At 36.6% G+C, this 25,596-nt stretch overlaps 3 protein-coding genes across 3 annotated transcripts in view; 1 reads left to right on the top strand and 2 right to left on the bottom strand.

Annotated features, from left to right (window-relative positions):
* Positions 1-16,033: 16,033 nt before the first annotated feature.
* Positions 16,034-19,564, bottom strand: LOC122525127 (myrosinase 1). The gene is made up of 7 exons (XM_043647764.1): positions 18,126-19,564; positions 17,903-18,036; positions 17,570-17,827; positions 17,286-17,469; positions 16,694-17,079; positions 16,382-16,620; positions 16,034-16,303 (listed from the first exon to the last, which is right to left on the bottom strand). Exons 1-7 carry the CDS (start codon positions 18,379-18,381, stop codon positions 16,171-16,173), a joined length of 1,590 nt encoding a protein of 529 aa, XP_043503699.1. The 5' UTR covers positions 18,382-19,564; the 3' UTR covers positions 16,034-16,170.
* LOC122524924 (sperm-tail PG-rich repeat-containing protein 2-like) lies at positions 19,564-23,268 on the bottom strand. The gene is made up of 10 exons (XM_043647445.1): positions 23,265-23,268; positions 23,093-23,193; positions 22,873-23,031; positions 22,586-22,807; positions 22,392-22,511; positions 22,184-22,331; positions 21,870-22,108; positions 20,395-20,551; positions 19,879-19,997; positions 19,564-19,752 (listed from the first exon to the last, which is right to left on the bottom strand). The coding sequence occupies exons 1-10, from the start codon at positions 23,266-23,268 to the stop codon at positions 19,564-19,566; spliced, it is 1,458 nt and encodes a 485-aa protein (XP_043503380.1).
* An 879-nt stretch (positions 23,269-24,147) lies between these two features.
* Positions 24,148-25,596, top strand: part of LOC122525128 (nuclear migration protein nudC) — a 77,201-nt gene continuing 75,752 nt past the window's right edge. The window contains exons 1-4 of the mRNA XM_043647765.1: positions 24,148-24,363; positions 24,484-24,561; positions 24,914-25,132; positions 25,212-25,409. Coding sequence (XP_043503700.1) covers positions 24,289-24,363; positions 24,484-24,561; positions 24,914-25,132; positions 25,212-25,409 — 570 coding nt within the window. The 5' untranslated portion in view covers positions 24,148-24,288. The remainder of the gene's footprint in view (positions 24,364-24,483; positions 24,562-24,913; positions 25,133-25,211; positions 25,410-25,596) is intronic.

Here is a 25,596-nt window from a genome sequence, read left to right as displayed (position 1 = left end):
CACGGATATCGTAAAAATATATTCTTTATTACTTGCGGACGTATAAGAGAGAAAGAAGGAAAGAGAAGAAACGTAAATTATATTAAAACCTCCCATCGATTATAATTAATACATCGAATAGGCGTTCTTCCGTTCGAGCGTAGAAATAAATAAATCTCGAGGAAATATTTCAACACGTCTCGTAAATAATATTATAACGAGAAAATTTCATTATATTATTCCTAGAATAATCAATCGGAATTTGAAATTCGTTAAATAATCTAACTCTAGATATAGGGAAAGAATAATTTTATTCTATCCTAATATAATATGTTAGGATTCATTTTTTCAATCTATCAATAATTTGTGAATATTGGTTTTCAAAATACAGGAAGATAAATGAACGGATAATTACGAGGATTGTTGTCGGAAGGTAAGCAAACTTTTAAGACGGATCAAATTTCAATCTTATACTTTAATAACTCGCCTCTTTCGAATTCATAGATAATCTCGTTATTTTCTAAAATTACTAATTTTAGTGTATAATCAAATTCTTTTATAAAAATCATTTCCATAATTTAATTGAATTATATAATTTAATGCTGACATATGCACGTATTTACACATATTATATAATATAAATATCATATTACTCACCAGCAGTACACATACTTACGCACATATGCATATCATTTAAATAACAAAACACATACACGTATATGCGAAATAAATGTGATACTTTCCTAATATAGTTGTTACATCTTCCGGCGTTCGAAGAAGACTGTATATAAAAATAGCTATGCAATACATTCGACGAAAAGCGAATCACCTTTTAAACGAACACGAAGGTTAATGTATTTACAAGTTTGACGAAATTCTTAATAGAACATGAAGGCCAATGTATTTACAAGTTTACGATATTCTCAATAGAATAAAAACGACACAGTCTAATGTAAACACCGACCGAGGAGTAAGAAATGTATATACATATAAAGAAAACATTAAACGACCGAGAAACCGTTCTTTCGATAAGCTTAACCTCTACTTACTCTTTCCCCTCTCAGTCGTCATTCTTCTTACCTTCCGACAAGACGCATTTAGTCGTATTCCTGTATTACGATTATATATTTTTTTAACACATTTATCTTCTTATTTACATTAAATACAATGTTTTATTTCCTCTTATTTAACGATACTCTGATTAATAATATTTCAATAAGTGAAGTAAAGTGTGTATTCTCATGTGTTGTGAAAAAGAAGAAAGTAACAACAAATCCTAAAAATATTCATCAAATAGTCCAGAGTAAAGCCGACAAAAAATGATACAGCGTGGACGACGAAAGATGAAAATACATGAGACATTGTAACGGTGAGTATAAAATCAAATCAGTACAATTATGTCAAGAATGCTAATTCTTCCTTTGAAATAATGGAAAAATTAAAAATGTATATGAATCACATGATATCCCGTGAAACAGTATGCTTTCACATTGCTGATGAAGAAAATTTAGAAATAAATACAATAATATACCTTAATTAAATATTTAATGAGTTTAACTCGAAAAGTATATTTATAGCAAATGAATTAAACAAATACGATAATAATTTACAAAAAATGCCCATACCTTAAAATCTTACATGTTATTATAACTGTAAAAACAAGAAGAATACATAGTTTTTTCATGTCTAATAGTTGGTCATCCTTTGCTATCAATATTATGTAAATGTTTTTTAATATCGGAATTAGTATAATACCCATTAATGTAAGAATAATACAAAGTACATTTGTTTAAAAATTACTTATCTATTAATATATTTTCTTAACACATTTTTGATTGTTTAAATATTTATTATAACATTTCTGGCCAGTAATGAATTTGAGTAGATAATTTTCATCTCGCGCTGAATATTCACCGATGCAAACGTAAATCCGATCATCATAAGACGTGAAATATAGTGAACTGAATGGTACCTAAAAGCAAAATCCAATAGGAACCATGGAATTCCACAATGGTCTCACGAAAGTACTCTCGTATATCTCTTCTTCGTTGAGGCACCTTTCCAGAGAATATGAGAGATATGTTTACTGCTCCTGCACCCTATTTTTCTCTACATTTTTTTTTACCCTCTCCCTTCCTCTATTTTTTCTATTTTTCTTTAATATCTCTTCGTACGAAAAACAATCGATTATATCAAATTACTTACACTAACTAATTATCCTAATCTCACGATTTCAAAGATCGTGTTTTAAATTCGATGTATAACAGCAGCTTTCATTTTCTATCCGACATCTCATCATATTCCTACAGTCAGCTGATGTCTCGATGAAAGGACGATTTATCGTTGACGATGCATTACACCGCTAACGCATTTGTCAAAAAAAAAAAAAAAAGGAAAAAGGGAAAAAAGAAGCAAAAAAAAAAATATATTTCTTCCTCTCGTTAACCACGGACAACAACCGTATTTTTTCATTCACGATTATAAACGATGCACTCTATCTCTGGCACGTAACCGATGAGAGCACGCTATTTCGGTTGACGAACGAATGACATCGTTGTTTATAAAGCCGAACATTAAAGTTATTTCTCGCACTCTTCCGTCTTCGTCATGAGTAAAAATGTATCCTAAATTCAGACGAATTTGTGCTTTTACGTCGTCCAAAGCTCTCTGAAAACGTTCCCGTATATTTTTCCACGTTCAGGTGGGTATCTTTGCTAGCGATTTTCCCCTTTTCTCTTTCTTCCTCTCTCTCTCTCTCTCTTTCTCACTTTTTTTCTTTCTTTTTATGTTTCCTTCTTTCTCGGCAGCACCGCCGGCAATTGATCATCTCACGTACCACCCACCGCTCGAGCTACGTCGAGAGTATTTTTCACGCTGGTAGAATTGTTTTCACGCCGACTCCTCCCTACACACATACATGTATCCATACATACATCCATACACTACCGGTCGAAAGTTTGGGTACACCTACTGCATTTGCATTACACACTTATCTACAAACTATATGTTCCATTGTGTCCAAGGCCAAGAGAAAATTTGTGGTGCTTTCTAATTAATATTTAGTTGAAATTATTTTGAGAAAATTAATTACACGAATGGCAAAATAGTGTAAAATAATTCTATAGAAAATAGATGGTTTCTTTGGCGAGCGAAGCATTTAATAATATTTATCAAAATTTTCTAATCAATTTTCTATACATATATAAAGCAAGTATTTCTATACACGTAAAAGAAATAAAGCATTTGGTAGAACACAATTTTCAATAATTTAAATGTTTTTTCTTATGTATACGAGTACGTGTATTCAAACTTTTGATCGGTAATGTACATACATTTATACATAGAAATATGCATACATGGATAAGTCGAATGACGTAACGTGAAACTTTGGTCGTTTACGTTGACGCCCATTGGTATCGTTAAATGAAAATACAAGGGAAATCTTCGAAATGTATTTAAAAGGTGCGTTAAACGTAGGAGTATCTACCAAAAGAGAGAACAATCGTGATACGCTCGTTTGTTGGCCGACAAGACGATATTTCGTGAGAAGGCAGGACTTAATTACCTCGTCTATTTGTTCTCGGGTTATCCAATTAAGATTAGCTCCTTAGTCGAGCGTTTCACGAGCAGGTCGACCTTAATTTCCTACGTCAACCTCGATTCCTCCTTCGTTTCGTAAGCTCACATTAAGCTTTCTAAAGGTTGATGTAATATGCGTGTCGCGTGAGATATCAAACGGCTTTTACAAAGTACGTCGACTGTATTATTTAATGCTTTGTTGAAAGGTATTAGAGTGTGTCGTGAGATATTAGCGGTACCTTGATTACCAAGAACCTCCAAATGATTACTTTATTATGCTTACCGAAACCCTCATTTTTTATTCAGAGATATTAAAAAGAGGTCGAACTTATCGTGATAGAATAAAATAAATTAGACATTATATAGAAAGATCGATACATTTGTAAATTTATCATCTAATAAATTTCCACGAATTGCGCGTTCATTTTTCTTGATCTCCCTTTATCTCACCGTGTTTGCTACTGTAACGTCTAAGTTGCTTTGAGTGAAACATCGTGTAACGATGACGCATGATCGATACTCCAATCCCAACGTGATTCGAACTCTCTCTAATTAATCATACTCGAAATCGTAATTGCGAACAAACGTGAATGTTACATAAGGCTAACGAAAGTTCAAAATCTAAATGGAAAAGCAATCGATGAGATCTAACGCAAGGACGTAATGTAAATAATAATATCGAGTAAAGACTCGATAGATCGAGGAGGTAACAACGAGTAACATCGACGAAGAAAATCTTATGCAACACGGGAATGCACTTTACGGATCAACGTCGTAGGTACTCCTTAGCAGCGAACACTGTGTCTCCATTCATCAAGATTCCCAAACTCTTTGGTGTGTCGTTCGTCGTGCACGTAGTAGGTATACTGATTAATGATCGTGAATATTCGAGATCGGTCTGAGCGCCGGCGCGTCTCAAATTATTTTGCTTGGACGGATTGGAAGGAAGGGTTCCATTCGCGAAATCCAATCGATGTCCGTTCATCTTCTTCTTCTTGTTCGAGAGAAAAGGAGATAGAAAGAGAGGAAGAAATAAAGAAAGAAGAGAGGGAAGAGTCATGGCCGCTTCTTTCTCGGCAGCTTCTTTCAATCAACGTCGATTAATCTCGATTTGGAGGTTTGCCTCGGTCCACACCCTCTTTCTTTCTCTTTTTCTTTTGCTTTCAGCTCCTCGTTGTCGTCGTCGTACCTCCTTCATCTTCTTCGTCCACTTCCTCCTTCTCTTGATTTCTTTTTCTTCTTCCCTTCCTTCTACTCATCCAACATCAGCAGCAGCAGCAGCAGCCGGAACGTGTATCGCGGTGCTGTAACTGAGTATAGGGCGGAGAAGAGCACATAATTATTCATCAGGGTCTTTACCTAATTCCTGCTCGTTAATCACTGTCCTTCTCTCTCTCTTCAAAAGAGAAAGAGGAAGGATAAAGAAAAAAAAGTTAAGAGAATCCTTGAAAGGGTCGATGACTTCCGCGAGATCGAACCACCTATCTTCCAACTTCCTTATTGAAACGTTCTAGATGGACACTTCTCATTGTTTGTCATTCGTAGGTGTCGCTTTGTCTTCGGACATCTTCGTTTTGTCCTATACCAATGTTCTCGATCCTATTTGCTTCCTACGAATTTCTTCAGCAAATCCTTCTTCCACAAGTAAGATAAAGGAAACAATCGAGTAGATACCTTATTGGTCTCCAAACTTTCTTGTTGGCCCCCTAAGCCTCCTTATTGGCCTCTAAGCCTCTTTATTGGCTCGTGTTAAAATTGCCACTCCTGACTTTTTGTTTTCTGAGAAGGACTATAGGCGTGTGGTCACAAAATCGCACGTTTACTCGATCCGGTTTCAACGATAGGGATCCTACAGCGCAATGGATGGGCTGTAACATCGAAACGATCTAGAGGAGAAACGGTTTCGAAGTGGAATAGTACGATAGCAACACTCGTAAATGAAGCTACGTCGATGTTCTCACTCTCTCTCTCTCTCTCTCTCTCTTTGTATATATATATTGGTTGTATGGATAGATGAAAATCTCAATGTATCGTTGCTGCCAGGCTCTTCAATATAACCTTGCCAACTTTTCTTTTATGAGCAAATTTAGTTTTTATAGTCGTGTCCAATTATACTCACACACTCACGCGCACACGCGCACACACACACACGCGCGTATAAATGCATGTTTTTAATAGCGTTAATTACTCGTGAAAGCTCTCTTGTTAATTACAATGTCAAGTGATAAACGATGTACTTTGAAATCTTTTTTTTTTAATATTTTTTTTGGTCACTCTAACATACCTTTTTCTCATATAGTAAAGGAACTTTTTTAAAAAGGAACTCAATCCTCTTGACGTATCTCGACTCGTAATACAACGATCCTTTGAATTTGTCCTTTTCTTTTTTTTCTATGTCGTCAAGGAAGTCGAAAGAAAAAAAGAAAATTTTTCACTGGGAGTCGCAGAATGACAAAAGTTACAGTCTTCTTCCTTCCTCTTTTTAGACGGAGGAAACGAAAGCTCTTTCTTTCCGGGAACATCCAACAGTCGAAAAAGAAAATCGAGCGTACGGAACGTCGACGCGTCGACGATGTGGGTGCCGAAGAAGAAGAAGAAGAAGAAGAAGAAGAAAGTGTAGACAGCACGAGAAAATAGAGTGGAAAAAAATTGTTGCGGAAAGATACAAAGATAGAAAAAGATAGTAAAAGAAGAGCAAAGAATAAGAAGCTTAAAAAGAAAGAAAAGAAAAAAAAATAGGAAAAAAGGGGATGAGATAAGTAATAGTAAAAAAATAGAAAAAAGAAAAGATAGAAGGGTAAGTGAATCGAAGGAAACTATTGTACTCCGAACCGTCACCATTTTGACCGGCTTCCATCTTATAGACCAGAGATCGCTTTTATCCTGACGTTCCTCTGATATCTTTCTTCCCTTTTCGAATGTCTTTCACGTTCTAAGTTCTTACCGAAAGAGAACCGCTCGTCGATTTTTCCCGAAGGTAGAACAAAAAATACATCCCTGTTTCTCTGTCGATCAATGCCTCCTTCGAACATTTCTCTATTCAATCTTACCCTCGATTTCTCTAATTTATTTTTCTCGGCTTGTAATTTAATTCAACACTCTTATTTCAATCTTAATTCTTTGGGTGTAATCAATGAAATCAGTGAAATCAACATTGTTATCGCATGTATTTCCTCGAGTTTGCATTTGTAAATAAAAGATTTTTATAGTTTTTATAATTGGAAGTAATTTTTCAACGTAGTCAGAAATAAAGCAACATAAGAGACGTTGCGAAAAATTTAATTGAAAGGTTTCTTTCATTTTCGTATGCTCCTTTATCGCGATATATAATTTTTTATTTTTTTTCAATTTGAAAGCTATAATAAGTGAAATTGAATTTTACCTTATGACCTTTCTCCTTTACTGATTTAAACAAAGAAATTTCATTTTTGGCACGCATGTATATTACACGCACAATTTTTAGTCTTTTAGATCTCCCTTTGACTTTGAACTTTCTTATAATACTTTTTTACTTCTTAATCTTTGCCATTTTCTCCTGTCTATCCGTCTCTCGACTTTTTCTATCTATCTTTCTCTCACTCTGGTACTACCAGCACTCTTTTCGCAAGGAAGAGGACGAAGGACACTCGTCGTCTCTCATTCGACTCGCCACGGACCAATTAATTTTGGCCCGTCCACGAAACTGCATCCGCTTAAAGCCGTGAAAAGAAAGATCGAGTGACTCGAGTGAGATAGAAGATCCCTTAGAACGATATTCTCTCTCTCCCTCTCTCTCTCTCTCTCTCTTTTTCTTTCTTTCTCCCCAATTAGACACGGATATGTAACCGCCGGTAAATTAACTCCGCGCGACTCGCGTCATGCGTGAGATTGATCGTCGAGTTTCTTGGCGAGACAGGAAGATTCTTTCTTTCTCTCTCTTTCTCTGTTTCTCTTATTCTTGGCGCGAAGGTTTTCACAGAGAAACGTGCGCTGTTCTTGCACGTTTTAAACGCGTGCCAGCATCACGAAGTAGGACGCTTTGTGCTCGTGACACATCGACGACGGAGAAAAATCGTGCGCCTAGACACGATTCTCAAAGAAGAGGAGAGAAAAGAAGAGAAAAGAAGAGGAGAGAAGGAAATAACGTTTTTTTTCTCTCTCTCTCTCTCTCGCTCTCTCGCTCTCTCGCTCTCTCGCTCTTTCTTTCTTTCTTTTCTTTTCTTTTCATTCTTTTTTCTACTAAGATCCTAGCAGTAAAATTAGTACCTCATTAATTTTTCCACGATCGTCAGTATACGTCATTAATAATTTAATGAGATTCGATGAGTCTATTAAAAATGTCGATAATTTTATCCTTAGGAAAGAATTTGAATCAATTTCATTATCCTTTTTCTAAGAGAGAAAGATTTCATTTAATTGTTACGTTTCTTCTTCGTTTTATTAGACTTTTAAGTCCGATGGTCCTTCAACTGATGGTGTTTTTTTTTCTTTTTATCTTTTGTTATATTTCCCCTCTCTTTCTATCATTTTTCTCTCGAAATTTTCATTAACTGTAGCAAGTCGCTGTTGAAATATTCGCGAAAAGTCGGAAATGTTTGTAAGAAAAAACTGTCGGGTCGCGGAAACGATGCTATTTCTTCCTTTCATTCGTTCTTCCCTTCTTCTCTCGGTGTAACATCGTTCGTTTGTACGAATGAAAATGATAAAAAAGTATAAAGGATCCCATCACGTTTGGATTCTCTCTAATGTTCAGAATATAGAGAGAGAAAGAGAGGAAGAGAGTAAAAAGGTAGGGAGGTCTATGGAAAGAGCGAAATCGTGCGCAGCCTGATTACACCATAAATCGAATCTCGGCCAACCGCATGGAACCTCGGATTAAATGAAATTCCTATGCCATCTCGTATATCTTTCCGGTTTGCCGTGGTGGTCGGTTCGACAAAGAATATCAAACACCGTTTCCTGTTTGCTTCATTCTAATCATTATATATTACACGAAATACCAATCTACGGATGTTTCAATTTTACGATTATAATTTTGACATATATTTCATAAATACAAACAACAAAATCAAAAAAAGGGAATAAAATCGAATGAGATTGTAGCTCATACAAAGCTTTTTACAAAATGTTAAATATCGATTAAATAAATGAAATTAGTTTCTCGAACGAGGAAGAAAAGAAAATTCGATTTAAGAAACGAAACATAGTAGAACGAAAGGTCTTGTTTCGAAATCTCGAAAGGATTCAGCGCGTGGTAGTGAACGTAGGCCAGAAGATGCCAAGGAAGTAGGTATCACTTTCGAAAGTTTTTAACGAGCTTTCTCGGTCGCCTTTTCCACGGAATCGTAGAAGTGTGTTTACTTTGTTAAGAGAGGAAAAGAGAGAAAAAGAAAAAGAGAGAGAGAGAGAGAGAGAGAAAGTGAACAGAAAGACGCTGGTACCCGTAGAAGAGGAATCTTGCGGTTTGCCATCGTTTAGTTATTTGTCTTCTTCCCGTTGGGTCACCGGAGAAAAAGGTACTTCGAAATTAAATGCACAACACTGTAAAACTCTGCCATCCGATCGTTTGTCTTTGATACCTCGAGACACGACGTTAATTGAACTGATAAATTAAATTTTAACGCGAAGAACACGCGAGATAGATCGAAAGAAAGAAAGAGAAAGAGAGAGGAAGAAAAGGGATGAAAAACGGGAGAGAAGCAATTAAAATTAAGAACGGATCGCGATATTGAGCTTCTCTCTTCCTCTCTCATTTTCTTCATTTTTTTTTTTCATTCATCTCTTTCTCTCATTCCATCTTTCTTTTTTTCTCTCGGTGCTCGTGTATAGAAACAAACTTAAACTCGGGGGCCCGAGTTTTAATACCGTCCTCGAAGTTTATAATCATTTTCTTATTTTTCTCTTTGCAAAGTAAACACAGAGAGAAAAAGAAAGAGAGAGAGAGAGTCTCTTAGCTCGTTGAAAAATGAAAAACGTAGTAGCAGAGTAAGGAGGCCGTTGTTCGTCTCTCTAAGCGAAGCTCGTAGTATACAGGTAGGTGGTACTTACTTGGACCTACACGCGTCTTAGCAGTAAGTAATTTCACGCTCAAGGATACAATGGCTGTAAATCACGTAAGTTGTATCCTATGTTCATAGAGTAGAACAACCTGAGATGCGTATCGTAATTCAAGGCCTTCTGACGTATACGGTAAAGTAATGAGAAAAGTTTCCATTATCGAAACCTTGAGTTAGGAATAGCGTTTGATCTCGCTTTCGATGCATAATTTAGAAACGAAATACGTCGATCTTCTCTAAACTTGATTATTGATCATATCATCTATACTACAAAACCAATGAGTGTTCTCGAGTGTTTTAAAACGTTTAAATCGATGAAGCGAAAGGAACAAAGAAAGAGAATAATCGTGCTAGGACGTTAATCCTTGGACGGTCCGAAAGCACGCGTATTTGTTGAGCTAATGTCATAGGAAAGAGCTGAAAGGAGAATAGAGACAAAGAGAAGAAAAAAAGAGAGAGAGAGAGAGAAGGGTACAGGAAGGAGGAGTGAAGGGTGAAAGAGCAAAGAGAACGGAAGAAAAAGAGGTAGAGGGGGTTGCGTGACGACTGGGGTGATTCCGAGGGTGACCCTCTCGCGCGAATGTCCGACCCTTTGTTTGAGTTCTGTCAGCCGAGATACATTTTCCGTTTCGCGCTTAGGGTGCAAAGAGCGATTGTTCGATGCCAGAAGCCGGCGAACAAGCGAGCAAAAGTTTTCTCTCTCTTTCTCTCTCTCTCTCACTTCATCTCTTGGTTGCACTTACGCGCATTATCAGACCCTATTTTCTGCTTGCTTCTTTCCTCGCACACGATCCCTCCTAAGCACGATTCAACTCCACGAGGCCGTGAAAATCGCCCGTATCGTAGCCACGATCCTCTCTGCTGCCAAAGGAAACAGAGAGAAGAAGAACTACGACTCCGCTTTGTACTCCTTTGAACTTTTTTACACTAGTCTCGCATTTATAACATGCGACGGGATTTCTCATTCTACGTTGAGAGGATTTTTCGTTCGTCGAAGTTACGCACTCTAACGCGTGGTTGCTATTCTCTTCCTCTCTCTCTCTCCCTATCTTTCTCTTTTTCTTTTTACTACTTTCAATAGATTTAATCTCTTACTCGCTTTTAAAGCTTCATTTCTATTATTAAACGCGTACGAAGAATTACACAGGATCGTAGATTCTCGATTCACGTCGAACAGATCGACGAGCTTGTGTAATCCTATGCGACCTAATCGGGCATAGAGTATCGCGAAAATCGGTTGTGCTGGAATCGATATTAGCGTACCTCGATTATGTAAAGCTCGCGTGATTATGGAAATCGAATCCTGGACGAGGTAGGCAAGCACGAGCACGTGCGCTTGTCCTTGTGCGACGAGCTTGACGCGCGCGAAGAGGGTCGCTCGCTCGTGGAGAGTGGAAAGGGTGCTGAGTGAACGCAAACCTCTCACTCTTTCTCTCTCTCGCTCTCACTTTCGCAATTCCCGTAAATTAAAGGACAATCGAGCCCAGGTCACTCCCCATTGTTACTGGCTCTGCTTCGTACGCTACCGCCGGACAATGCGCATCCACTGAGATTCACCCTCGTATTTCATGTAACTGCCAAACGCTCGTGGCTTCCGACCTGAAAGAGAGAGAGAGATAGAGAGAGAGAGAGAGGACCGCGAGGTGAGAGGATGAGATAAATAAACGGTTGGTTACGTTCCTTGTTAGCGACAAGTAGCTTTTGAATTCGTCAAGAATTTAGGGAACAAGAATAATTCGTGAGTACTCGAGTTAAAGGTGTGTCTGTAAAGTTTTCTATCCTCAATTGCAAATTTGGTTTTCATCGGATATTTTAAGCAAACATATATTTTAAACAATGTTAACTTTACAGTTACATTAAATGTTAATTTCGTATACTTTGTAATTAACGTTTGATTTCTCGTGAAAGAATGGATAACAAAAGATGACGAAAGTTTAAGTCTAAGGGTAGTGTTTCGATAAAGTTATAAACTCGAACGTTAGAAAGGGAATGAGAAATATCTATTTGAAGCTTGTTATACTAGTCGTTGGAAGTGAAAGTTTCGGTAGTGCAGTTTCGATGGTACCTGCCCCCGTCATTTAAGGGAAGCTTGAATTTACACAAGAACCGTTCGACGCATGTCTGAGTGAAACGGAGGCGTTGAGATTTCAGCAAATCTTGGTTTACCTCGAAATCGCGACGGTTTGCGTCGAGTTACCGTACCGTTCCGGACTTTGATCTTTGAACTTTATAAGTCGCACGAGAGAAAGAGAGAGAGAGAGAGAGGAAACATCTCGTTCCTATGCAGCAATTGATTGAGCTAACTTTCCCTCGGGATTACCGGATGCGCACGAAGCCGTTTGTAAACTAACTTTTCATCTTACTATGAAATAAACGGACACGCGTATCTAACCCTTTTTATTCTTCGTCAAATAAATAAACGATTATGACGATAAAAATAATTACACGATTGTTTAATTTGCTTTTATTTTGTTTTCTTTTTTTTTTTTTTGAAAACACCATAGAAGCAAGCACGTTAGATATCGTGCTCTATTAAGATCCGTCAAATCCATGAGCGTGGCGATTAGAAGAGGCCCCCGGTCGTGGCACGCGCGTCAAATAAATCTGGGATCAATAAATTAGCGGCCGGTTAAAGCTCGGCCTCCGACTTTATCTCTGGCGCGGCATCAGCGACGAGCGGTCGAGCGAAACGCAAAAGGGAGGTCCGTAAGAGTTGGAAGGACTTTTGTATAGAAGTAGGAGGTGTACGGTGATGGTAGTGGTAGTGTGGTGATGGTGATGGTGGTGGTAAAAGGGGAGGGCAGCGCAAAACGGAAGCTAGCCTCAATAAAACACTCGGCACAGCCAGTGCTCTTACGTTTACGTCTGCGTTTGCGCTCGTTTCTCCGCTCGCTAATCTGCATTTTAAATGTCCGCACCCTCTCTTTCTCTCTCTCTCTTTGTCGGTTTTCCTTTTTTTGATTTTGTATCTCTCTTTTCCAAGTTCGTACCTCCCGATAACAGTGAAGCCAGACCAGCCCCCTAGACTCACGATGATACGAGATTCTCTCTCTCTCTCTCTCTCTTTATCTTTATTTATCTATCCTTTTCTATCCTTTTTGTAAGCACCGCTCGCCACTGTCTTCTCCGGATGCAACGGCGGATGTTACGCGAATACGTAACCGTTTTCGTCGAGGAGATAAAAATATCTGCCACCTACCCTTGGAACGGAGGCACCCTTCAGGCAGACGCGATTGTTGAGCTCGCTGCCGCATAAACGAGAGCGTCCTGTCCACGCCAGACGTCCACGCGTATTCTTCTTCTTCCTCCTCCTCCTCCTCCTTTTCTCTCGCTCTTTACCCCTCTCTTTCCCTCTCTTTCCATATATAAATCTTTCTCTCGTGGTGCCATTGTTCCTTCGGTTCACCGTTGACTACCAACGACGATATTAATATCCCCGATCGTAATTCTTCGACTAATTTCTCATTACGAGTCATTAAAACGAACCACCCAGGTCTTACCGTAGCTTGAACATTTTTCTCGGGCATCTTTATTGTCAGTTTCAGACGGAAGTTTAAGAGGAAAGTGTCGCGAGAGATCGTTTTTTCTTCTTTTTCTTCTTCTTCAAGTTTCGAGGGATGCTGCTTCCGTGGCTAGACAGAGTCGAACGGAAATGAGACGTCGCAGCTACGTGGAAGACATAAATCCCCATCTCCGGTGGTTCGACCTGAAGAAACGTTCGATTTTATGGTCGCCTCGGATTCAATGGAACAAGAGTTACGACGATCGTACCGAATGCATCGTTGAAAGGGGCACAGGGAATGGGTAGGTGGTTTCTTCACTGGGTTAGCTTTAGGGGAAGATAGTCAGGAATGGACGGGAAGATGAGTCAGAAGTATTCGGCTCGTTGGCTAAATGGCAGAAGATCGTCCTGCTTGCTTGCCTGCCGTTCGTTCGTTCGTTCGTTGCTGCCGCTGCTGCGAGCAAAAAGCTTCCAACTCCTCCTTTCAATCTTCCATCTCTTTTTCTCTTTCTTCCCTTTATCAACCCTCTTTCCTTTACTCTCACGCGCAAGACTTTTACTTCCACGAGCGTGCATCTCTTGGCTTCTCACAGTTCTCCGTGAAAATTCAAGAGTCTTAAGATCCCGAGTACCTTGTCTTACGAGAAGCGATACTTTTTTTCCTTTCTTTCTTTCTTTCTTCCTTTCTTTCTTTTTCCTTTTCTTCATCTTCTTCTTCTTCTTCCTCATTTCTTTCTTTCTTAACTAGAAAGATTTGAAATGAAATCTTACCTTGTCAAATAGAATGGAAGGATTTCAGTTCCATTTACGATCAAACGATCGCTTCATTACGTTCGATAACTGATTTTTTCGTTAAAAAGTTGCTCAGCTCGCGCTTCTTGCTTTGTCTCGTTGTTAACGCTTCGATGCTTTCCGGAAAGTTTCATTGTCGTCGGATCTGTTGCGAGGTGTCGACTAACACCTATATGCGTGCACACACTTATACATACACACGTATACATATATATATATACAAGCATGCAGATAGAAAAAGCGAGAAAGAAAGCTCATGAAAGAAACTCCACGGACTTATCACGATCCTCTCGGGACTGGCGAGGAATCAAAGGGTATTTCCTTCCTTCATACTCGTCGTCCTCTTTCTTTTATTTTCCCTTTTCTTTTCTCTCTTCTCTTTTCTTCTCGTCAAGGCCTATCTTTCTTCTTCGGTGACTTGTGTCGCGCGTGGTTGTCATGCTACTGGCACGTAGACAATGCCCTTTCGCGAGTGGCTGCTCTACTCGCGAAAAAGAGACACAGCCAAGCGGAAAGCTAGTCACCCTTTTGTTTTCCGCGCTTCTGTCGCAGCTTTTGAGAATTCTTAGAAAGGATTCGTTCTTACTTGGGTAGTCTGTCATGCTTTAGTCCTTTTCCTGTTTCCTGTAAACGTGAACTATAATAATAGCTGACTTCCTTAACGCAAAACGATAAATTATTTCTTAAATTAAGATTTACCTAGAGTTTACGAATAATAATCTAAATTTAAGATATTTTAAATATGTTGAAGAAAATAATTTGTGTTACTTTTTTTTTTATACAAAATTTATTACCTTCTCTAAAAAAACAAAAAAAGAAAATAAAATAAGAAAATAAAGCAGGGCCGAACGACTTAATTCTCTTGTTTGGAACTTTAAGGTTAGAGCTAGTAGGTAAGTAAATCAAACGGAACTAAGATTGCTATGTCCGGGAGTTTAGAGTAAAACTCCGTTTCACAGTTGTCGGGGAAGCAATTCGCAAGCGTATCCATCAGTGCCAAGCGTACTTTCTTGGAACATGTTAGTAGGAAGTACATGTCTTTTACACGAGGAAACGTCCCTTGTAGATAGGGATGCTGAGCGTTAAGAGAAAGGGAAAGATAGAAACAGAGAGAGAAAGAGCGAGAGAGAGAAATAAGAAGAAACGGTGAGAGAAGACGACTGCAACAATACTTTCAGTAACAGGAAGCTCGATCAGATAGGAATAGTACGTAGGAACTTGATGCACAGAAGCTGTCTATCTGTCCAAGGCAGACAATACGAGATCCTACGACAGACGTAGCCAAACCGCGCCCCTTTCATGTACCACTGATTGATACCCTCGGTTCTGTCCGACGACGTAGGGATGCGAACGTAGTAATGTCGTCCTCGTCACTAGTTTCCTACGGCCACATTATCAGCACCAGATTCGAGATAGATACCGGCTAATGGAGTACGTGAAACCCCTTTACGCCACTGACTAACGTCAACGTGAAAATTGTTTAAGCAGGTTACATGATTGCTCTTAAAATACGACACTTACAAAATTATGCATCCATTTTGTTCCTATTAATTGCATGGATTTTTAACAGGAACATTTATACGGTTGTTCAATTATTTTCTCTAGTTAATTTGTAAGACTATTTCGTGTTAAGTTTCATCTAATGATTGTAAAATTAGAGAATTTATATAAATTTTCATTACAGTTTTAGGATTAAAAAACTGTTAGTTAGTGTGGGCTTCATAGTTGGAGCATGACGTAAACGTCGTTTTCACGAAACAAGGTATAAGAGCTAAAATGTAATCATTTCAAAAGACTACGCGGAACCATTCGCGGATGCTGCTACGTTGAAAGCTATCCGCCGTATCCGTCGTCACTCTCGTTAGAGTGACGTTCGTGAAACGATCAAAGGAACATTCCTCGGAGGCAAGAATCTGTGGAATTGCTTCTCGGTAACCTGAGCGCGACGATTACGCGAGGAAATTAGCAGGTTGACTACGTCGTAGTCGATGCCATTCTAACCATACGATGACGAAGATCTTACAACTTCGAGGGTGTGATTTGAATTAATAAAAAACAAATGTCTAATTTGATCGAATATTACGTCAATCAAATCTATCGTACAAATGAAAAAAGAAAAATCCGAATATTGAAGAACAAATACTTATAAGGAAAATATTATAATATTTGTTATTATTTAAAGAAACCATTTCTTTGTCGGTCTTAAACGATATTATACATTTAATTAATATTAAATTATTCTACAATTATGCGATATTAAATGATTCATATTTTTCACATATCTCAGGCATAAATATCTTTCAATGTTCGGATAAGTTTTTTCTTATAAACGTCGTTTATGACCAAAGCCGATGCTCGTGGTCGTCGCGTACGATTTTTGTCAGCAAAGTCCACACTGATTATACCGGATTTAACTCTGTCAAAGAAAGTTAATAACTTTAGTTTGTACTATAATTAAATGAAAAGTAATCGTTAAAATAAAGAAAACACTTACGTATAACCCATCATCCACTCAAAACTGTCGATGAAAGAACGAACCAGATACCCTCGAATGTCGATACCACTTTTCATAGCTTGTAAAACTATAGATAAGTGTTCGTGATGGTAAACAGTTCTATCCAAGTCTTGGATCTTTCCATTGTCCTGATAGCCAATTTCGGTTATAATAATTGGTGGTAATTCGTAATTAAGATCTATGCGATTTAAAAGATTTGCAAGTGTTTGCGGCTTGATCTGAATTGTTGAAAAAATCATAAGATAAGATAATTCAATAAATTAATTGAAATATCTATTTAATCATACTTACTTTATTATAATTTTCTTCTTGTAGGTGTATAGATGATTCTGTTATTTGAGCATCGTTTTGAAAAGATGTATCATTAGAATTTGGCTGAGAGCCACGTACCAAAGTATTTCTGCCGAAACTAATACCAAGAAAATCAGCGGAGTTTTTAACTTGCTGCAATTGGAAAAACTCGAAATTCGGTAAACGCGTATTTAAATATTTGGAAAAGCTATTATTGCCAATTATATTTTTCATCATTTCGGGATAACCACCCTGCTCGCTAAACAACGGATGAAGGAACCATCCGTTCCACCATTGGAAAGCTCTTTCAGCAGCTAACTTATCTTCAACATTTCTTGGATTCTCTGGTTCAAACCATTTCAAATTAAGAACAATACCAACGTTACCTAAAAATACAATACTTATTATTGTAAAGTTTTTTAATTGAACGTTCTGAAAAAATAAATGAGTAACTAACTTTAAAAATAAATTACTTGTTTATTTGTATGACTAATACTACTGATAGTGAATTGACATACACATACATATATATCGTAAAGAAAATATCACAAGGAAATAGACAATAACAATTTAGCTTTATCTAATGGCTCACCTTTCTGAACATCGTCAAAATGTTTTTGATAAAATTCATATATGTTAGCATGAGCTAACAATAGATTATGACCGCAAATATAATCAGCTTTTCCAGATAAATTTATCGCAGGTATCATTTTATCACTGCCATAACCATATTGACATATGACGGATGGTTCATTTATTGTAACCCAATATTTTACCTGAATTAAACAAATACACAAACAAACAAATTATAATCTTACATTGTTATAATTAACAAGAATACTTCGGTTAAAAATAAAATGAATAGATGATACGTACTCGATCACCAAATGCATTAAAAGCAACCAAGGCGTATTGAATGAGAAAATCTATGATCAATGGATTGGATAATCCACCTATTTTTTGCAAATTATAGGGCATGTCCCAATGAAAAAGAGTAACCATCGGTGTCATTCCATGTGCAATAATTTCATTGATAATTTTATCGTAATGTCGAATACCATCCATATTTATATGACTATGTAAACCGTCTGGAAAAATTCTTGGCCATGATATCGAAATTTTATACATTTTACTCTAGAGCAAACAAAAAATTAATAATTAAATAGCGTCCCACGAAATTTATCGTATTAAATACGATTCATCACTCACGCCTATCTGTTTCGCAATATTTATATCCGTTTTATATTGATGATAAGAATCAGCAGCAATGTCGGCGTTGCTTCGATCACGAATGAGACTAGGATTTGAATGTGTCATGTGATCCCATACAGATTCTCCTTTGCCTGATATTGTGAAATAAAAATTATATCATTTTTGTGTGTGTGTCAGTGAGAGTGAATGTTATTCTTCGTAAAAAGACAAATGATATTACCATCTTCATTCCAAGCACCTTCTGTTTGGTAAGCCGACGTAGAAACACCGAAATGAAATTGATCCGGAAACATGTTAACTATTAAGGCGTTAATCACATTTATTTGGTAAGACGGAAAATGAAATTGTTTAACCGAATTCAAATCGATCGAATTCAATTCGGTCGGATTCATATCGTCGTCAGTTAACGAGAGCAATATTAATTTAGAAAATAAATTTAAAAATAAAGCATAATCAATACTTGGAAACAGCCACATTTTTTTTTAATAATACGCAAATTATATTCGTGACAAAAAATAACAGGAAACAAAACTATCTTTCTCTGACAAAGTTTCAATGCATACTCGTAGACTTTAACTCGTAAAAAATGATAAGAAAAAATAATACATAGCAATTTTATACTCGAACTAATTGGGAATTTGACCTTTCTTGTCAGTTATGAAGAAAATATATATCATGATAAATACTTCAAAGTAATAGTTTTAACTGCACGAAGTATAAAGTATAAATAAATGTAGATGTGATGTCATATCGAGGTATGCTATTGGAACCCTTGGTAGTATTGATCCGAGTCAAGGTCTATTCCCTTTTATAAGGGAATACTCTTTAGAAACGATAGGCTACAACTAAGCGTATCCTTTGTTACGAACCCTTGTCAAGAGGTGACTGATTATGGGTATCCTGTGGTCGAAACTCGTCGATCTTTAATTGTTAACACTGTACCGGAAGTTAAATAGGGGGTTTCCAATCGATATTCCTAAAAGATCGGATAAAAATATCCAAGTTCGTCATACGTTTCGTTCGGCACGATAGCAAATTTTTTATCAAACAAAAAACAATACGAAATAGTAATGCAACTTATATTTTATCGAATTTTGTTTGCACCAAAAGATACACGTTGATTTTAAACTCGACCATTTTTCACGTTTTTACTCGTAAAACGAAAATAAATAGGAGGATATTTGTAATCTTTCGTCCGTGTGTTGAATTTACGTCTGCGAAAAATAAAAAAGTAAATATATATATATGTATGTGTGTAAAACGAAAAAAATAGTCTAAAAAAAAAAATGTGCAAGTTAACAAGGACGGAACGCAACAACACGTAATGACACGTGATGGAAGATTTTCATTTATGCCGCTTTCAGCAACGCATGTTCCCGTTTTACACGGGAATATTATGGAAATACGGGATGCTAGCCATCTAGTCATCTCATGGTACGTAGCCGTAACTCATATATCACTATCTGAAGTATCCGACATTATTCTCTCGTGCCATAAGCACGCAATATCCTAGCATGTTCCTACAAAGTAAATACGACTTTGTATTATACGATCGATTCCAAATTCTCAACTCAAAGATCCTGAGCTTTTATTTCAATTTCTTTCCTCCCTTAAACTTGAATTTGAAATTTATAATTTGTATTTTTAAGCATCATGAATCACGACACTGTCAAACACGTTACAGAACAATGTCGGTAATCTTCGACAGGTGTGGTGAACCATCTAAGAGTTTTCTTCGAAGGGTGTAATCGATTTTTCACTTTTTTCTTCTCTCCAATGAATTTAGTTTTACCCAAAGTAACATTGAAAGATTTCTTTAAGACGGAAGAATCGATGTAAGGATTTATCTGCAAATGCAATTAAATAGAAAAAGGTATTTCTTGTAACGTTTCAATGTAAATCGCAACGATAGTCCATAAGAAATGGAAAATAAAAAATATCTGAGAATGGAATCTTAAGAAAGAAATCCTTACACAATAGTCCTGGGGACCAGGTACCTTCTTTTTCTTCTCCTTATCACGACGTGAATACGGTATCACACCTCCCTTGATTCCTTTTGATATGTCATACGGGATGGTATAATGTGTTGGAGCTAGACACAAAAAGTATGAAAATCAAGGCATTGTCCTCGCTCGATATTGCTTCCTGGTTCGTGCAAGAAGCGTGTTTGAATTGACAGAGTCCATGAATTAAGATGATAGGATGAATAATGGAGGAGTTATAACGTCTAAGAAAATTATGCTATCCTACATTTTAGCTATGGTTTGAAAATATTGTCTTGAGGAGTGAAAAAGATTAAAAAAATAAAAAAAAAATAAAGGAAAATGATGAAATAATTTAACATTCTTAATACATATTTCCAGCGTTAATTGACCGATAGCTTATAAATAGACTTTTCATATATTTCCGTATTCGATCGAAAGTAATATGTGTTGGAATAATTATGAATATAATTTATAGGAATATAGGAATAAGACAGGAGTTAGTACCTGGTACTGTCATATCGATTCCTTTGGTAATATCGAGAACACGGCGAGCCCTCGAAAGGAAGGGTGGAGCCAAACGTCGGCAAAGGAAGTCGCATCGATCACGATTAGCCTTGAAAGAGGTTAAAGCTTCGTAAGCTCCAGGATCCGGCGCATCGATCTACAAAAGTAAGGAAAAAAAGAACAAAAAAAGTAAAAATGCAATTTATGAGACATTTCTATCTAAGGTGGACAAACTTTAAATTTGGTATCGATTTAATTAAAACAAAGACTATTCGATGGCACCATTGGTCCAATTCTATTCTCTTCAACCTGGTGATAGTCTCTTGTGACGAAGAACAAATACCAAAATAAACGATGTTTTGGACTACCCGCAATTTACGTTTTGCTGATAGACTGCAAGAGAGAGAGAAAGAGAGAGGGAGAGAGAGAGAGAGATCGAGGCAGGGATTGGCTCGAATTTCCGGTTCAACGAGCCGGAAGTGATTTCACCGGGCTACATCGGCAGCCACGCGGACTGTGCGTGGAAATGACCCCCCGAGCACGCTGGAACGTCATTTCCGGGGGCTCACAGAGTTACGACGCTTCCCTACGTTATGTAAATATGACTTCGTCGAAAACAGAACTACTACTGGTCATCCTCGCGAATTCCTCGCTCGAACGAAGACTAGAGAGTTATGCGACTGGATGTTTCTCTTTGCTTCATCGATCGTACTTAAGTATACATCATCCTCCCCATGTTCTAGATGATTTTATTTAACGACTCGATTATATTAGACACTTCTTTATCAATCGGCTAGAACTTAATCAATTTTATAATGTCTTCTAGAAAATTAATGACACGTAACTAATTTCTTCTTACGTGTGCTGACTTTTCTATAAAAAAAAAGAAAGGATATAAAATAATTGATGAGTATGGGACGAGAACTAGCACGTTGAAGTATCGACGTAGATGAAAAATATAAACGTTCCGAACGTGATCGGAAACGTATCTCGTATAGGCGGAAGTAGGAACTGTTCGAATAGCTTTGACCATTCTAGGCAAGCCTATCTATGGTTGAACCATCGAATTCTGTTCCAATGCTCTCTCACAAACTCACTCTCTTTCTCTTTCTCTCTCTCTCTCGATTAACGGCCAAATTGGATCCTGGCTACGAACCGCCTCGGGTACAGATGCAACGCTTCGATCCGTTGCCATTAATTTCCTCTCGGGTTCTCCTGATTACCTTGCGCTTTGAGGATTACCTGGCTCTACCCTGAGTCTCCAGTTTCTACCGAAAGAATCCTTGGTGTCACGTCTGACCATCGACTTACTCTTACTACTATCTACAGAATCTTTCTTTCTATACTTCTCCTTGCTGTTAAATCATTACCAGCGTGAGAATCGTATTACCAATGACATCTCTCAGATTAAAACATTAAACTAGATTGTTTCGAAAGAAATATTTTTTATTAGATTCGTGTATAAATTTTCTTACCCCTTTAAGAACTTTACGAAATCTTTCGGTCCTTGATTTAAAAACAGCATGATACTCGTAACTTTTTTTATGTTCCTCATGCTCTATTTCTTGTGTCTCTTCAATAAGTTCTTTTTCATTATAAGGAGTTTTAATATTTTTCAGAAATAAGTAAGGTGTCGACCTTTCGTAATGATATTTGAAACGTTTTGCGGATTCATAAGAAATATTTCCTGTTACTACGTGATATCTACCAGGTTCTAGAAATACATTGACTCGATTAATAAATTTTATACAATCTTTGAATATATTTGGAAAGAGATTAAATACGTTACCTGGAGCCAAATTGTCAGGATCTTTTCTAAAACGAGAAACGAGACTTCCAAATGGTGCTCGATGTACGTGGGTTAAACAACTTTCTGGTTTTTTGCTTTCGTACGTTCCTGGACCAGGAATATCGATAGATTCTCTATGTTCGAATCTCTGGAGCAAATGAAATTAGTTTGACATGAAACATTCACAAATTTTTAAACATTTATTTACCTCAGCAGTTTGATTGAAAGGTCGAGGTTCTATGGTATATTTGTCGCATTTACAATTGATTTTTTTATACTTGTCGAAGGTACTTTTAGGTGGATCATAATGATTTGGTCCTGGTAATCCCTTTGGCAAAAATTATATTCTCTTACTATTATGTTTGTGGAAAAGAAGATAAAACATTTAAGAAATAAATGAACTTCTCGTAATTTTCGTCGGAACATCGCTTCGAGGTATCGTGGTTGTCTTGACGTAGCCCTCTTTATTTCCCTAAACTTTTCATCGTAAATTTGCGTAGGAGTCTTTTTTGTTTCGTGTTCGTAGTCCCCTGGTCCTGGCGTTACGAAGGGTCTTTTCTCTTCCCTTCCAGTCATTCTACTCCAAAAGTTTCCTTTATATCTGAGAGTAGTAAAATTTTCATCCTGCGTATAGAAAATGAAATAAAGTTTGTATATACATTTGATATTATTGTAGAAATTGTTATTACTCCTCTTGGTATTTCATATATGAAAGTTGGTTCATCTTCGATTGGTGAAATTTTAACAAGAATTCCATCCTCATTAATATCGTAACCGTAAACGTCACGTTTCGAAGGTACGGATATTCCAGAAGTTATGATAGAACGTGGTGGTTTTATTAACCACAGCTGAAAAGATTATGACCCTGATAAACGTCAGGAATATGAACGAATTAAAAAAACATTTTACTTTTCCAGCTGGTCCTTTCCAAGTGCCAGGATGTGATCTAATCTTCTTCGGTATCTCTTTGAATAGATCATCCGGTAAATCGTATTCCGTTGGACCTGGTCCTTCGTAAATTTTCTCTTTAAATCTAGCGTCAGTGTAATCGATGCTGACACCTCCCTAGAATTTATAAAACCCATTTAAAATGAATAAGGTGAAATTGAAATCTGAACATTGTTAAACGATTCTACGTTCTGGAATGTGCCGTTGTGGCTCTATTGGATAATATGAACCAGGTCCTGGAAAAATAATTGCATCTTTCGATGCAATCATAGTTTGTCTCCGCGTGCCACTTAAAAATGGATATCGACCGTCTGAAAGATAATACGAATAATTTATAACACATTGAAGTTTTAATATCGTATGATTACATGTTACCTAAATCACGTGGTGGTTTTGATATACATGATTCATCGTAAGTTCCAGGACCAACGAATGCAGAAGTCTGTGTAATTAATTTTGGAAATCTTTCGGCTCTATCATATGCCATTATTTCAATTTTGTATGATACACGTGACGTAACCTGCATTAAAATAATTTTTCATATAAGACAAGCTTTTGGATTGGATTATAACAAAATTTAGAATAATTGACAATTGTACATAATTTCAAATCATACATGAAAGTAATAATTTAATGATTTAATTTTCTAAATGTTTTAAAATATTGCGCGTGTTAATATTCGATATTGCGCCTGTCGATATGCAACCCGCAATAGAAATCGTAGAAACCTTACATCTCGATAGAGGTCGCCAATGATACATTGAAGTAAAGTTTGTTTGGTCGATAACTGCAGATTATTATTTTTCAATTTAGTTTATCTCGGAATACAAACAAATTTTTACATAAATAATATAATTAAAATAAGTTTTTGAATGTAAGTACAATTTCATGAATGAAAAATAAGATAATTTTTGTAAATTAATATTTGTAACAATATCGACGGTGCTTATTAATACAGGTGTCTAACTCAATGCGGAAATTTCGACCAATAGCAATGAAGTATATTTCTGCACATGCGCATAGAGGTATTAGTCGGAGATACTATAGAAACGTGTCGAAAGAATAGATTGCAATTCAGTGATTTTTATTGTCTTGGGAATTTGTAATTTCTTTCTCGATAAATATATTCTACATATTTTTAAATAAGTTCTAACAGGATGTCGAAAAACGAAGAGAAATTCGATGCAATGTTGTTGGCGATGGCTCAACAACACGAAGGTGGTGTTCAAGACGTAAGTGACTTACCGGTTGAGGTTATGTCTTTGTTACAGCAACATCACTTAATTAAATTTTCTGAAATGTTTTTTCTGTCTGTTTTTGATTTTCCTAACAAAAGTTGTTTCAATTTTTAGTTGTTGGAAACAATCTTCAGTTTTTTGGCAAGGAAAACAGATTTTTATACCGGAGGTGGCGAAGGTGCAGCTGAAAAGGTATATATTTCCATATAAGATAATCTGTTTTATCGAATATTCTCGATCTTTCTGGAATCAATATTGTATCTAGATATAGTAGAACCTTGATAATAGGAATATAAAAGAATTCAGATAATAAAAATATAGAATAGTAGAATGACTCTGTTTATATATATTTAACACTTAAGGAAATTGTGTGATTGATAGAATGCTCTGATGGAAGAACATTAGGTTAATAGAGTGTTTCTATAGTCAGGATTCTACTGTATTTATAATCGTAATATTATTCTCCTTTACAAGAATTAAGATCATAAATTATTTATTTAAACATACTTATGTCATACAATATGTTTCTGGTTACTGAATGTAGCTGGTTACTGGAAAGTTCAAAAAGTATGAAGCAACTGCTTTAGCGAAAGCTGCTGCAGAGAAAGCTGAACGTGCAGAACAAGAAAGAAGACGAAAAGAAAAGTTGGAGAAAAAGAAAAAGGAAGAAGAGAAATTAGAAGAACAAATGGATATGGATTCTAGAATAGTTGAATTGACGGATGAGCAGGCGATTAAATTACAACAAGAGATAGACAACAAAGTAAGTATTTGATATTTGTTTATTAAGTATACGTAATCATTGTAACTGATATAGTAGACAATGATCGTTCTATATGCAGAAGATATCTAAAGAAGCAACTGCGGTTCCTGGAACTAGTGGTGTTAATGCCGATGGTGAATCAAAGAAAGAGAATAAAGAAATGGCTGACGATGATGACGAAGAAGATGAAAAAGAAAAAAATAAACTAAGGCCTAATTCCGGCAACGGTGCGGATATGCCTAACTACAGGTGGACGCAAACTCTTCAGGAAGTCGAGGTAAGTTTTTGAACAAATCTTTAATATTCTAATACATTTCTTTTAACGCGTACAAATTTTATTAGCTGTATAGCAATTTTATTTGCAATATAACATAATATCAACTTACCTTCGATTGAAGGATGATTGATTATCCTGGAGTGTCGTTGTTCAAAGAAAATAAGGATATTAAGGATATTAAGGATAT

The sequence above is a fragment of the Polistes fuscatus genome, unplaced genomic scaffold (genome assembly GCF_010416935.1).
Source record: "Polistes fuscatus isolate 324 unplaced genomic scaffold, CU_Pfus_HIC Scaffold8, whole genome shotgun sequence".
NCBI lineage: Eukaryota > Metazoa > Arthropoda > Insecta > Hymenoptera > Vespidae > Polistes > Polistes fuscatus.
This window is presented reverse-complemented; position numbering and strand designations above follow the sequence as displayed.

Bases quoted from the DNA above. Each gene is read 5' to 3' on its own strand.
- LOC122525127 (XM_043647764.1), bottom strand. From the start codon at position 18,381: ATGTGGCTGTTTCCAAGTATTGATTATGCTTTATTTTTAAATTTATTT. The intron at 17,828-17,902 runs GTGAGTGATGAA...TGTTTGCTCTAG, and splicing joins ATATTGCGAAACAGATAGGC to AGTAAAATGTATAAAATTTC. The intron at 17,080-17,285 runs GTGAGCCATTAG...TTGTATTTTTAG, and splicing joins TTTTGACGATGTTCAGAAAG to GTAACGTTGGTATTGTTCTT.
- LOC122524924 (XM_043647445.1), bottom strand. The intron at 19,998-20,394 runs GTACTAACTCCT...TTTTGTGTCTAG, and splicing joins AATCGATATGACAGTACCAG to CTCCAACACATTATACCATC. The intron at 19,753-19,878 runs GTAAGGATTTCT...TTGCATTTGCAG, and splicing joins CTGGTCCCCAGGACTATTGT to ATAAATCCTTACATCGATTC.